The sequence below is a fragment of the Pavona decussata genome, unplaced genomic scaffold (genome assembly GCF_977016875.1).
Source record: "Pavona decussata unplaced genomic scaffold, jaPavDecu1.1 SCAFFOLD_250, whole genome shotgun sequence".
In the NCBI taxonomy this organism is placed as follows: domain Eukaryota; kingdom Metazoa; phylum Cnidaria; class Anthozoa; order Scleractinia; family Agariciidae; genus Pavona; species Pavona decussata.
The window spans coordinates 32,098-45,943 of NW_028145654.1; the positions used below are offsets into that span (position 1 = coordinate 32,098).

Sequence of the window (13,846 nt, forward strand, 5' to 3'; positions counted from 1 at the left end):
TTTCCATCTTAAACTACCTGAAAATGAATACAAGAAAGATATGATTTTCAGACTTCAGTTCTCCTTAAAGCCCAGTCCTAAGTCCGTAGTCCTCCTATTATACCCTATTCAATCTTTTTTACCCAGTCCGTGGTCCGCAGTCCCTCGCGCGCGTTTCCAATTTTATACTGACCGCGTTGTTTACGTTGCAATTTATTTCAAAGAATACTATTGCTAGTAATTAAGTTTTCAGATATCGTACAGGGTTTTTACAGGTGATTAGCTTTATCCCACATTACGTTTAAGAATGTCCTTTTGTAGTTTCGCTTCCCTGGTTGGTGGAGCTTGTGGTCCAAGTCCTGAAAATCCGACCGTGGAACAGTTTGTCGATTTGAAAGACTGCAATCGGGATGTGACAGCACATTTGAAGTTTTGTAAGATAATAACGAATGCTGAGGAAATCGATAACGAAAGAAAATTGTTACTTGCCCGTGCAGGTGAGTACTATTAAACGCAATGAATTTTTTCCCCTGTGACTGGACAACGTATTTACTCAGTGGAACTGATTGAAGCTTACCTATTGATTTTCAGGGATTTTTGTCGCCCAAGAATGCCAACAACATATGACAGTCTGCCCCAAACACAGGGATGCGTATGGTATTCGTTGGCGGACTGGTAAGACAAGATGCTGTGTACCAACACAAGTTGCCGGCCATAAATCAGGGTCTAACCGGGGTGATCGAGGAATAGACAGCCAGCAATCATATTTTGTCTTTGAAGAAACTAGACTACTTGTTCCAGCTGGGTCACGTAAGTAACAAAATTCATGTCTACTGGCCGCAAGATTTTTCCACACTTTTCATTTATTTTTTCAGTTTGTGTCGAATATCAATTTTATTTAAAGGGAAACGCTATACGTGATTGACGTATTTTCCACTCTCGTTCCCAGAGGCCGCGTTAAACCTCGTTCAGCGTTCCGCTGGACAAGGGTAACGCGGTCGACGGCCTCTGGGAATGAGATTGCGTTTTTTCTTGAATAACACGCACGCGTTGCCCACGCGCTCTGTATTTGCATAGATGAGTTGTGGGAGGGGGTGTGAAGTGTCCCGTCGCGCTGTCCCCCCATTTCTATTTGAGCCTTGTGATTTCCACACATGCTGTTTACCCGATTTTCATTCCTTTTATCCAGCTATTTGCAGGCAATGTAGAGAGTATATTGGAAAAATGATAGCCCAGAAGAAGTCTTCTGAGGAGCCATCCGAGCAAGGTGCCTTCCCCCTGCTTACTCATCAGTATCCTTCTGCTGTTGCCGAATCATCCATTGTGCAGGCAGAATTAACACTGGTAATTGTTGTACATAGCAAACAATCAGTGCTGTTATAATTGTCCATATTCCACACGACACTCAATTTCTTTTTTTTTTTTTCCAATAGGAGAAAGAAGCGAGTAGTAGTGAGGATATAGCTGAACATATCAAGCGCCTTTCGATTGATGACACCTTCGTCCTTGGCTCGTCCGAAAGTACGGCCTCGTCTTTTAGTGGAGAAGTGGTTGTTAGTTGTAATAAGCCACTGAGATTACTTAATGCTTTCCTTGAGGAGTGTGATGTTAAAACGATTGATAACCCGCAGCAAGGGTGGAACAACTGCGCTGAAAGAACAAAGAGAAGATACATTCAACAAACCAGAGACGTCCTTGTTGCAGTATTGAAAGTAGTATCACCGGAAAACGCAGGCTACCTTTGGACGGCTATCCAGGCATCGAAAGCTGTGAACGAAGTGCTTGGTGTGGAGGGAATTATGTTTCCATCCCAACGTCTATACCTTGAGGCAATAGCAGAAACGTACAAGAATGCTGGCAGCTGGGACACGCGACGACAGATTCTGTCCATCATGACTGGTGTTGCAAGTTTGGCTGCTATCCGAGAGTACATCCCCGGTCTATCGCAGTACAGGTACACAGTGGCAAACTTGCATCGTCTACAACACGGAGTGGGAACACCTGTGCCTATCGAACATATGCATGCAGCGAGGGTTCGGATAGATGATGATCAACTGGACCACTTTATGAACTTCATCGCAAGTCCGCACATTGTGCAAGACCTGCCTTTTGGGCAAAAGTATCTGCACCTATCAAACGGGAACGTTCTTGAAGTTCCAAATGTTATTCGAGCTGTAATACCAGAACGAATAATTGCTCAGTACGAACAGTACTGCAAAGAAGTGAGGTTTAATCCCTTCAGCACGCGAACAATGCGGAGGATATTGTCTGCGTGTAGCGCAACAGTGCGAAAGAGCCTCCAGGGCCTGGACTATTTCGCAGCCGATGGTGCTTCAGCATTTGATGACCTGAGTAACCTCCTTAATCAGCATTCAGACCTGATGGCAGCTGAATCTCAAGAAAAGTGGAAAGATGCATTAAAGAATGCCAAACTGTACATTAAGGGAGATTTCAAGGTAAAATAGTAAAGTTCTAACCCACAAAGCTTTCGGCGATCAATTTTCCCTACTGCAGTGAGAGATCCACGTTCAGCGTTCACAATAAAAAATGCACCTCTTAATCAAACAATAATGCTGCAAGTCTACGCAGGATCTGTAAAAGATTTAATCAACCAAAAATATAAATGACTCAAATTTCTGCAAGGCTGATCGAACTGCGTAGAATCGCCTATTATGCTGGCCATCTCCTAGAATAAGACATCTCCTTTTTCTTCCCTATCGTTAAAATAACCGCTCACTTTAAAACAATCACCATCCAGTTAATGTACGCTTTTCCGCGTTCCTAGCAACACTGACATTTTCTGGATATCAGGGTAAAAAAAATCTATACGGAAGCTTTTTTGATAGACACGCTTGCTCGGCGTTTTCAATGTTGATGGGTGCGCGTTGGGTGTGTGTGTGTGTGTGGAAGGGGGGGGGGGGGGGGGGGGAGAAATTAGCGAAGTGTTTCTCTCTTTCCAAATTGGATATGTTTCATATATTCTATTATTATATTTTTTTAGTTTCAACTTTTACTATTTGTCGGGATTTGTTTTCTTAAAAATGCTTTTCGTAGCTTTTCGTATCTTCGTAGTTTTCCATTATACTTCAAAAACGTGTTTCTCTAAGTAATAAAAAATATTTCACAGGTCCACGTTGCTAATGAATCGCCTATTGAAGACCACTGTATGGCATATGCATTGAGTAACCCACATGACAGCTCCTTTAGTCAGAAGTGCGAGCACATTCACGAAGAACAATGCCTACAATGTGAAGAGCTTAACTCCGTTTTACAGGAGATTCAAACATTTGTTGAACAGGCCACTTTTCATTCCAAAGATGATGGCGACGAAGCCGTATATGTGGCAACGCACAGCAAGGAGATGATTCAAGCATGGAAGGCTCACCAGCTACGCACAGTGAGGCAAGACCAGGCGAGAGTGCAGATTCTTCGACAACTTGACAGCAGCTCAGTCTTAATAACCCAGGACTGGGCCATGAAATTCCTACCCAGAAAGTACCGCGAGTCCCAGTCGGACTGGTTCGGTAAAAGGGGCATTTCGTGGCATATATCTGTCGCCGTGCGCCGCCACAACGATCAGCTAGAGTCTCAAGGATTTGTGCATATTATCCAGAACTGCACCCAGGGAAGCTCGGCTGTCGTCTCAATCATGGCTCATGTCCTGAAGACCTTAAAGAAAGAACACCCAGAGATACAGAAAGCGTTTTTCCGCCAAGATAATGCGGGGTGCTATCATAGCACGGTTACCATCGCTTCCGTACCAGCTATAGAGAAAGAATCAGGAATTCAAGTCGTCGAGGTTAGCTTCTCAGATCCCCAAGGAGGAAAGGGGCCTGCTGATCGCATGGCTGCAACGATTAAAAGCCACATCATAAGATTTGTAAATGAGGGTAACGATGTTACCAACGCCAAAGAGATGGAGAAAGCAGTCCTGTCGCATGGCGGCCTCCCTGGGATTCGAGTGGCGTCACTAGATTTCCTTGGGGAACATGAAAATTCCGGACTGCGACAGAAGATTCCTGGTATTAGTAAACTTAACAACTTCAAGTTTTGCGATGGAGGATTCCAGGTGTGGCAAGCGTATGATATTGGTCCGGGGAAAAACCTTCGACTCGAAGGAACAGATGGTAAGCCTTACTCTTTGTCAGGCTCTGTTGTTTCTTCATTTGATTTCGAAATTCGGTAAGGCAAACTTTACGAGTAAGCCCCAGCTATAAGAGTGATTTTATTTTTACTTACACAGGGGACGATTTGTTTCTTCTTGACGCCATTATTAAAAAAAGGCAGTTTAACAAAAAAAAAAAAAAACGTCACCTTTTATTTTCCAAAACTGTTCACATGTAAGATAGTTTTTGAGTAAGTTCAGCCATACTTTTCAGTAGAATTCGTCTTTTAACTGATTAACATATTTTGTTAAAGGTTGTTCATTGCCGGAATTCGTGATCTAAAATTATGTTTTCTTGTCACAGAATGTTATTTCCAGAAGATTTCGGTTGCTTTCTCACCTGGAGATTTCAAGGAGGTGACTTCCCGCAAAGGCCAAAAAGAGGGTGCTGGTTCAACTTCTACTGCAGCAGAGCCAGACGAAGAAGACGAAAGCCAAAGTGAAAAAGACAAGCAAGTGTTCCTTTGCCCTGAAGAGGGCTGCACTCGTGGTTTCCGGAGGCACTCTTCCTTGGAAAAACATCTCGCATTTGGATGTTGCACAAAGACAATTGAAAGAGAGACACTGCTAGACAGGGCAAAGGTTAAATATGCTGCGAGACTCCAAGAAGGCGAAACCTCACTTCCAACAATAACTTCAACCAGCTCCTCTACACGTAAGTCTCGGGCAGCGCCACTTGAAGGCTGGGCACTGAAACAAGCAAAGAAAGCTTATCGCTTTAACGATCAACAACGCCAATACCTTACAGCTAGGTTCAACATTGGCCAGGAGAGCGGCATGAAGCTTGATGCCGAAGTTGTCGCTAAAGAAATGCGGCGAGCACGAGGATCTGATGGAGAGCGGCTGTTCAAAGTGTCTGAATTTCTGACAGCCCAACAAGTGGCTTCATTTTTTTCCCGAATGGCGGCGAAGGTAAAGCAACAAACTGTTCCGGGCGAAACTCTCAGTGAACCAGATATTCTTGCAATGGAAGAAGAGCAGAACCTTTCCAGTGCAAAGGGGGCTGTGATTACTGCATTGGGTGTGAAGCACCCTATAAGCTTTGAGCAATACAATATTTGTAGTATGGTCAAAGATAACACCCTTGCAAAACTAAAACTTGGTGTCCTAAAACTTCTTTGCGAAAAGTTAAGCATCCCATTGCCAAGTGATCAGAGGAAAAAAGCACCATACATATCTCTTCTGCAAGATATGGTGAGAAACTGCTCTTGTAGTGCAGATTAAATATGCAAAAGGTTGCTTGATGATCATTGATCGTGACCTGATCCAATAAGCCCACGTGCACAACCATGTAGATGTTGTTCATAGCCTGACATGTATGCAGTAGACATTGCGTCTATACAGTGTCACTGAGATACCAGTGTTTCTGTTGTTGACATTCAACAAAGATAAATGCATGCCCTACAGCCAATGAGGCCTGTAGGTAGAAACTGAGTTATTATTTTGTTAAACGGAAATTGGCACACAGCTTCTGAAGCATGTGTGATATTTCATACCAGTAATTACGTTAAAATGCATGGCGTGCCGGCTGACATTGTTTTTCAGTCGCTTGCAAAGGCACAGTTTCAAATAGCACGAATAGAGAGTTTTTCAGTTTACTGACCTGCATCTGGGTGATCATTGTTTAGAAGGCCACTAAAACAGGTTGGACTAGCTATTTAAAAAGCATTCCAGTAAACAACCTTGATTTAATTAATAATATCCACTTTCGACTCTGTCTAACTTTTGCACTCATTTGACAACCGTGTATTTTTTAATCGTGACTTCAATGACATGTTAACGTTTTAGTTTTATCAAAACCGCTTTTATGCCAGTAAATAAAGGTCCTAATTCTAGTTGTTGTAAATGGCAATTTCGCAGCACAAGTTACTTTGTGGGCTTGACGTGACGCAGGTAACGCAATACTGAGTGTCAGTTTGGCACTTTTAATTTAAAAAGGTTTTAATTTGACAATTATTTGTTGAAATCAGATTAATGTTGTTTGACTCCTTTTATATGGAGTGTTTCCGTCAAATGATAGTCTCTTAATGAAACCTTCCCAATCAGATTCCTTTGCAAAAAGATTTGTCGGGAGATTTGCATTATGCAAATTTCCCACCAGAACTTAATTGGTGAATATTTCTTTTCCCGTCGCGTGTTTTTTCCTTTTTTTGACCAGACCTTTCCCATCACGTTCTTAAACAGGAAAGAGAAACAAACAAGTGCAATAAGTGAGATAAAATGACCATCTCAGGATAGCTTGGGTCAATGATTTCCCCGAGTCGCCACAAGATAGCATTTTCTCGACAATTGCGAATTTATGCAAATTTGTTAACGAAGCCTCGCTAACTTTGGTTTTTGTCAGCGCGTGCATTGATTGCCCAGATTTTTTATTTCGAATTATTAAAGACGAACAGCCAAGCTTCATCACAATGTTCCTCTCGATTTGATACCTGACATACCAAGATGCATTTTAAACGTTCAAACTTACTCAATTTTCTTGTCATCGCGAAGTCCTCAAAATGTCAATTTTTCAAAGAGCCATAAAACCCTCCAATGTGCTACAACAGTGTACATAATTCGCATTGATAGAAAGAAGGTGAGCTATACTCTTATTTAAAACCGACCTCGTATTCGAGCATTGCGTATAGTTTCAACACAAGCGTATTGAACTTGGCCAATTTTGCGTGAGATTTTTGCATAATTAATGAGGTAAAACCCGTAATTTCGTTTTCTCCAAAATTCTCGAAAACGATAAATTTCCAGAACATTCAAATAATATTTTCGAAGATAGTTCCCCAAAAGTAAACTTCAGGCAAATTATCAGGAGTTTCGATTTTTCAAGCCTGGCCGGCGATTCTCGAAAGTTACAGTCAGGCACTCTTAAGGTGTGAATTTTAACCTCAGTATTAAGCTACTCATAATGGTAATAGCTCAAACATTCGTCATCGTATAAAGTGTGTGATACGTTAACATAACTTACAAAAGACAATAAGGTATTCAATGCAAATTCGTTGTTCTGAGTTGCTGCCGTCACGCAGTCAAGATAAAAATTTAGGTTCTGTTGAAGGAAACATGTTCTTTCCTTTCAACCACGGCAAGCCTTATAAGCAAGAAGTCTTATTGCACCTGACAAAAATTTAGGAAAGATACGCTTTCCTCTGATGTTATCGTCCTTTGGAACCAGTAAGTTGTTTCCTCTTGACTACGTGCTTTGGAAACGTAACGTAAATGACAGCGTTGGTAACGTAAATGATATGTTGCGGTATGCAACAAAATTGGCTCTGTAACATACAATTTTGCGTTGACATGAACTAAGTGATCTTGCAATTACAAAGGCAACTATACTTCACCATTATTTCTTTAGTTTTTATTAATTCATAGTTCAAAACACAATTTGTTTTTTTTTTGTAGTTACAGAAGACCTTAACACGACCTAAGAAAACTCACAACACTCAGCAGCTGAACATTGGGGGACGAATTCACTCCAAATACGACCAAATCTGGCTCATTGGAGGGCAGAGGAAGTTTATGATGACAATGGAGAGGCCTGTGTGAAATTCATGAAAAGGAGAAAAGGGGAGAGCCGGTGCTCAACGAAACTGTACTTCATGTGGCCTGAAAGAGAGGATATCCAGTGGGTTAAGATGAAAGACATAGTTTTTAATTTACTCTGTGTGATCGAGCCTCCATCACAATCCAGCAAGACCCACAGGACCTTTCAACTATCTTTGGCAACAATGGAACTTATAGAGGAAAGGTTTCAGTCATCAATCGTCTAGTTGACATATAGGAACTTGACTTGATCAAAACTTGTCATTTACGTTATTGTTCCTCGAGTACATTAAAATAGACGGACAAATTGAAATTAGGGTAAAGATTTTAACTCATAGGTCATGTTATTTTGTCGTTTCTGTTCATTTTATATATGATCATCCTTAAAAGAAAAAACAAGTTAAAGTAATTTTCGTACAGAATAAATTAAGCATGAAATTAAGGCACCTTATCCATTTACTTAAGCTTATTCTGCAAGGAACCACGTTCCGTTTAATCTTTTAATGTAAAAAAGCAGCAAAGACTTTATTTTTCTGGTAAATTTGAGACAATCATCTTTAAAAAATGCAATTCTTCTGGCACATTTTATTAATCAGCAGTGGCAAATAAGGTTAGTTTTCTTAACATGCCCCACTTATATATACAAATATACAAGTGTAGTGTTCAAGCATAATTATGCACCATTATTTTCCAATCAGGATAAAGCTATTATGATTGATAATATATTGATAAGCAAGGTGCGAGTTAACGGTTTAGTTGTTGTCATGTGATGTTCTGTGTGAGCGGGTAAATTAAAATACTGATCTGAGATGCAGGCGGTCCGTTTTCATTTGAGAGCTTGTACCGGCGTTCTACAACAAGAATATATGTCTGGTCATATTTAGGAAAATAAAGCATTGCCTTTAAACAAAATGGGCCAGTTATTCTTTTAAAAATACAAGAGTTTTTTTGATGGCAGTGGGTTTTATGCTCAACCTTATGACTTTTTGATGAATAAAGATTTTGAGGACATATTTTACATAAATGTAATTCATACTATGCCCGATAACCAGGATTATTTTTGGAGACTTTTCTGTGAAAGTGATTCTTCAACATTTCGGACCTCCTTTTAACCCCGTTAACTTAGAGTGGCTGTGTAGGAGCTGTTTGAATAATTACTAACAGGTGCTTTTATTAAAAACACGGGAAGACTAAAGGATAAATGATTTTGCAAAGGTTTCCTTCTTGTTTCCTTCAGTCCGCTATCACTATAAAACACTGTACAAGAGAAACACACACAAAAAAAGACGAATAAAGAAATACTTGACTGACGACGACTTTCTCTTTTTCTTTCTCTAATCGATTCCTAAAGGCAATTTACTCTGTAAGCAGTTAAATAGGCGTAAACATAAGCTGGTAGGTTTGTTATAGTTGTCACAAGAATAGTTTATAACTAAGGCCCGGTTCAGGCGCCGAACTTTTCATAAGCCGAACCTAATACCTCGAATTAAGTACATGAAAAGTTCGGCGTCTGAATCAGTTGAGAACGGCTGTTTCAATTTCGAACGGCTCAGCCGTTCTTCCCGCCTGGCTCGGCCGGGAATTTCGGCTTTCGAACGGCTTTGATTCAGACGCCGAACTTTCATGAGCCGAACCTGATGCATAAATTATTATAACGTATTTCAAATTAAAAAAAACGCTAACATTTCGATTGGTTTTGCTTCAAGTAAATTAAGTTCGACTAATTAAGTTCGGCGTTTGAATCAAAAGGCGGGATTTTCGTGATTTGGGCGGACCTTATTTTGAATTAAGTTCGGCTCATGAAAAGTTCGGCGTCTGAACTGGGCGTAATTAGTCGGTTTGTAGTTGAGTTGTCTGTAGAAAATTTGAAGTTTTATAAATCGCTTTGTTCCGGGACTGCTGCCTCGTTGAAAAACGAGCTTGTAATTCTATCTAATACAGGAAAAAAAAATTAACTGTATATCTGCACACGATTTGTTTGAGAACTCAAGTTTTAAGTATTTGCAAATTCATTTTCCTTGTTGTCAATAAATACAGACTGCGAGGGAGTGACTCACCGAAACATATTGATTTGTCATGTCGGTGCAATTTTCGCTTTCTTAATAAACTTTAAAAAGATGGTAACTACCTAACTGCACGCAAGTTAACTACAAAATAAACCGACTTTCGAACGAAACAAACAACCTGGGTCAGAAAATTTGGAAATGTTTCACTTTCAAACTTTTTTGAAGATGAAACACTGATTCAGCAATGTTGCACGGTTTAGGGTTAGGGTTAGAGTTAGGGTAAGAACCGTTTTTTTTTTATTTTTGGATTTTTGTTTATAACTGTAAAAAAAACTTCAATGCTTAAACGAATTTTAAAGGACACCTCTCTGGCTTTCATTTTATTTTTTTTTTCTTCAGTCTGCTCTTGATTCTATTTATTGACAGATGGTTCATAATTTCCAGAAGGAAGAAATACTAGTTTACTTTCGCGGCGTGCCCATTGACATATCAGACAACAATCAAGTCTTCAACATGACATTCCTGTCTTGCTTAAAAAAAATGTTTTTTTTTGGGCTTAACTACTCGAGAAATAAACACTGGTTATAGTTTTTTTCCACAGTAAATTTGTAACGGGGCCTTGCTTTCATTTTTAATTTTGTATTTCGCAGGGCAATCGGGTGTCAGCGACGTGCATGTTCAGCTTGTAGATTACCTTCTACCTAGCGTTGTTTAATTTACGCGCCTTCTTTCTCTTGCTATGTACACTATACCGGATAGCTCTTGTGCTGGCACCGAAAACATATCGGGTAGGGCTTTCCTCCACAGACAAAAAACGCCGATTTTCAGATCTGCTCTGTTTTGTGCCGGAACAATGCTCCGCTGCTTTGGGTATTGAAAGAGAATCGTCACTTTCAAGAATAGGTTTTCGTGACACTTTATTGAGATGTGTGAACAGAGAATCAAACCGAAACGGAAGTCAAAGACGAGGAGCGAAGATTGGACTCTAGTGGAAAGGTGCATGCGGCGGTTTTGGGCCACTTCTGTTCACACTGTACTACACCTTTTGCCCCTCATTATCAGGAAATAAATTTTCATTAGCGCGAAAACATTGGTCGATAAAATTAATGTATAATCAGGTTAACTAGGAAATGAAACATTTCAATTTGTGGCAGAGTCATTAAGGAGTTTTGCATCGAAAAGAAGATTCATTAAGGCCAATTAGAATAGCGTTTTATCGAAAACAACATTCTTTAGTGCGAATGAAGATTCATTAACCTAGGGTTAACGTTCCATTGCGCGAATAAAATTTCAACTACAAAAGATTTTTAGTTACGTGGTTTCTGACTAATTTCCCAATGGATTTATATGGATGCTTAAATTTAAAAATGATGCTGTACATGTGCACACTGGTTTCGCAGTAATGGAGCACAGAGTTCGTCGAAACCGTATCCCAATTGAGCATCGTGAAAGGATAGTTAGGGCGTTTGAAGATCCCCGCGAGAAGAGGAGAAACGTGAACACGATAATTGCCAGAAAATGTGCAGCGTGGTTTAGGTTTATGCAGACTTACATATACCACGATGTTTGAATGGGGAGTTGATTGAAGGATAGCGCTAAGACTTGCTTGATTGTTACGCTGACTGTATCTCTGTTGTAATGAATTTTTTTCCTCGTTAAAGAACATTAAGAAGCGTCTAATGTTTGTTCATTCTCTTAAGAGTTTGCTATTTCCATTAAATTGAACTGATATTCGCATTAATGAACGTTCTTCTCTATGTAAAACGCCTTATTGACGACACCGAAAATTAAAGCGTTTGTCTATTTTTATACAATGATTACACATTCGCTTTCATGATTTAATTTTTAACACTAATGAAAATGTATTTCCTGATATTGAAGGGCAAAAGGTGTAGTTGGAATATTTTCTCGCAAGAGCATGCTATCCAGCATAGTGTAGACTAAATCGGTGTTTCGCAGTTTGGTAAGTGATAACCGTGTCAGAGAATGACAAGGCTTGAGTAAATAATATCCTCAAACATGTTTAATTATTTTCTTTTCCTGATAAATTGTTTGGTTGGTAAAAACTTTGCACAAACATGTTGGTTAACGTTAACATCATCAAAATTGTGTTGTTTTTGGCTTTATTTCGCTCCTGTACACGAAAAACCTAACAGATCGGGGGCTTATAACAGCCGTTCTGAAAGCTAAAGGATACTGATTTCATAGCCTGATAAAATTAGCAATAATTAATCATCTGCAGTATTTCAGTTGCGTCTTAATTTCTCGCGTCATTATCATGGGCACTTTTAATCAAAACATAGTGACTCACGAAGCCCGGTCGACAATAAATACACCCTCATTTTCTCGTACTTAAAGGTGCACCATCACTTATATTTTATCCCGTTATTTTACCCGTAGTCATCTTTTTTTTGCGCTGAGTTTTTTATAACTTATCCTTCCCAGAAAAATAAACTACCGCTTCAAACGTCAACTTGTCCACTAATGCCGGCTTAATGATGTGCGTTTTTGTCAAACATTACGTGTCTTTCCTTGTGCACGATTTCACATATATGGTGAAGGAAAACGCCGCAGTTCGAGGCCAAGTGACCCACACGGCCGAAGCTTAACCCGGTTGTTGAAGCAACTAGGAGCATTGCTACCTACTCCCTGTATGGGATGCTTAGCCATCGCAGGGTTACACCAAGCTGTATGTTGTTGGACCCTGTCTGTTGGTCCCGCCAGGATTCAAACCCTCGACCTCCCCCGCAGCTGTCCGATGCCATACCAACTGAGCTAACCAGGCGGTGGCAAAGTTTTTGTCCATATCGTTAATTCAAACAACGTCAAACTATGTTGTTGTTATTCTTGCTGTATTGTTGTTAAGAAAAGTGCAAAGTTCAGACCTCTTCCTCACACCAACCCCGCTCTTTTGACACATGCATTTTCTCTAACAGGAACAGTTGCCATGGCTACGATGCCAGTCAAGTTATCCTTCCGAGAGGATCAAACCCCTGATGGGTGCGTGGTGGGTGACCTTGAACAAGAATTGGTGCGGATAAACATCTGTCATCATGGAACTGCTCCCTGGACTACAACAAAATGGATAAGACTTGTGTTGGACTGCTTAGGGTTGGTAATAGTTCCATAGCTACATTTGATTTACAGTATAGTTCAACTGAAGGGACCATGTTCGATAACTGGCAATACCCAGTGAGCTGTGCTCGTCGAGAGTATATCCCTTCACACTGATTCTTTGTATACAGTCATTTCAACTAACGTTGTCGGTTCAAAGCATGAAGCTAAAAGACAAGACCGAAAGTTTACGTGGGATTTTTATGAATAAATTCATCAAAATCAGTCATGCCTGGAGAGAACAATAGGTTGTAATTAGCAGGACAACGACTTGCACGTGCAGGGATGGTTTTAATGAAATTATTCATAAAAAATAATACCACGAAACATTGCGGTCTTGTCTTTTAGCTTAGTTTAAATGCGACAACGTTAATTGAAATAGCCGTATCAATCAGGTTCATAGGCGGATTCCTTACTAACCACGTATCCTCCATATACCTGTTATCCTCTAATGTGTGCAACTTTCGTGTTATCGTGATTTCTGAGGATTTCCAGAGATTTCCTGACCGATTCAGAAGTTGTTCGACGGGAGTTCACAATGTAAGGAGTAGATAGGAATTGGGCGTTCAACGTACGGGAGGTAAGGGAGGTATGACGTCACAATAGCCCAGGAGGGTGACATCATCTGAAAACAATGGTATAACGGGAGGTTAGGGAGGTAGGACGTCACAATAGCCCCTGGGTTGACATCATCAAAAAGTGATGACATCATCTAAAAATAGTATAGTGACATCATTGGGGTGGAGGAGTATTATATATATATATATATATAGCATTACAAAACGATGATCTCATAGTTTAAAAAATAGAATAGTCATAAAATAGTTATAGAACTTTCCCGCTATGAAGTAGGAGACACAAAATATCATGGTTCCAAGCAGTTATTTACCATTAGTGAGTTTAAATCATTCGTTAAGCCTCGGTTGGTGGTTTGAAATTTTTTGCTCTACGGAAGGTGAAAGCCCTTTGGCCTTTTGCAACCTACACTTGGGTAGTGTGAGGTCATTATTTTGCCTGGCGTTCCTTTGGTGAATTTTTGGACGGTGTT

General features: G+C 40.1%; 1 protein-coding gene across 1 annotated transcript; it reads left to right on the top strand.

Annotated features, from left to right (window-relative positions):
• The first annotated feature begins 286 nt into the window (after positions 1–286).
• LOC146456985 (uncharacterized) lies at positions 287–7,681 on the top strand. The gene is made up of 7 exons (XM_085092475.1): positions 287–476; positions 571–654; positions 1,169–1,323; positions 1,413–2,435; positions 3,107–4,106; positions 4,449–5,338; positions 7,538–7,681. Exons 1-7 carry the CDS (start codon positions 287–289, stop codon positions 7,679–7,681), a joined length of 3,486 nt encoding a protein of 1,161 aa, XP_084948601.1.
• The last annotated feature ends 6,165 nt before the right edge of the window (positions 7,682–13,846 follow it).

What these genes read in the sequence shown, in the direction of transcription:
- LOC146456985 (XM_085092475.1), top strand. Translation starts at nt 287, where the DNA reads ATGTCCTTTTGTAGTTTCGCTTCCCTGGTTGGTGGAGCTTGTGGTCCA. An exon ending in TGCAGGCAGAATTAACACTG is followed by an intron (nt 1,324 to 1,412) that starts GTAATTGTTGTA and finishes TTTTTCCAATAG; the next exon opens with GAGAAAGAAGCGAGTAGTAG. An exon ending in TATCTCTTCTGCAAGATATG is followed by an intron (nt 5,339 to 7,537) that starts GTGAGAAACTGC and finishes TTTTTTTTGTAG; the next exon opens with TTACAGAAGACCTTAACACG.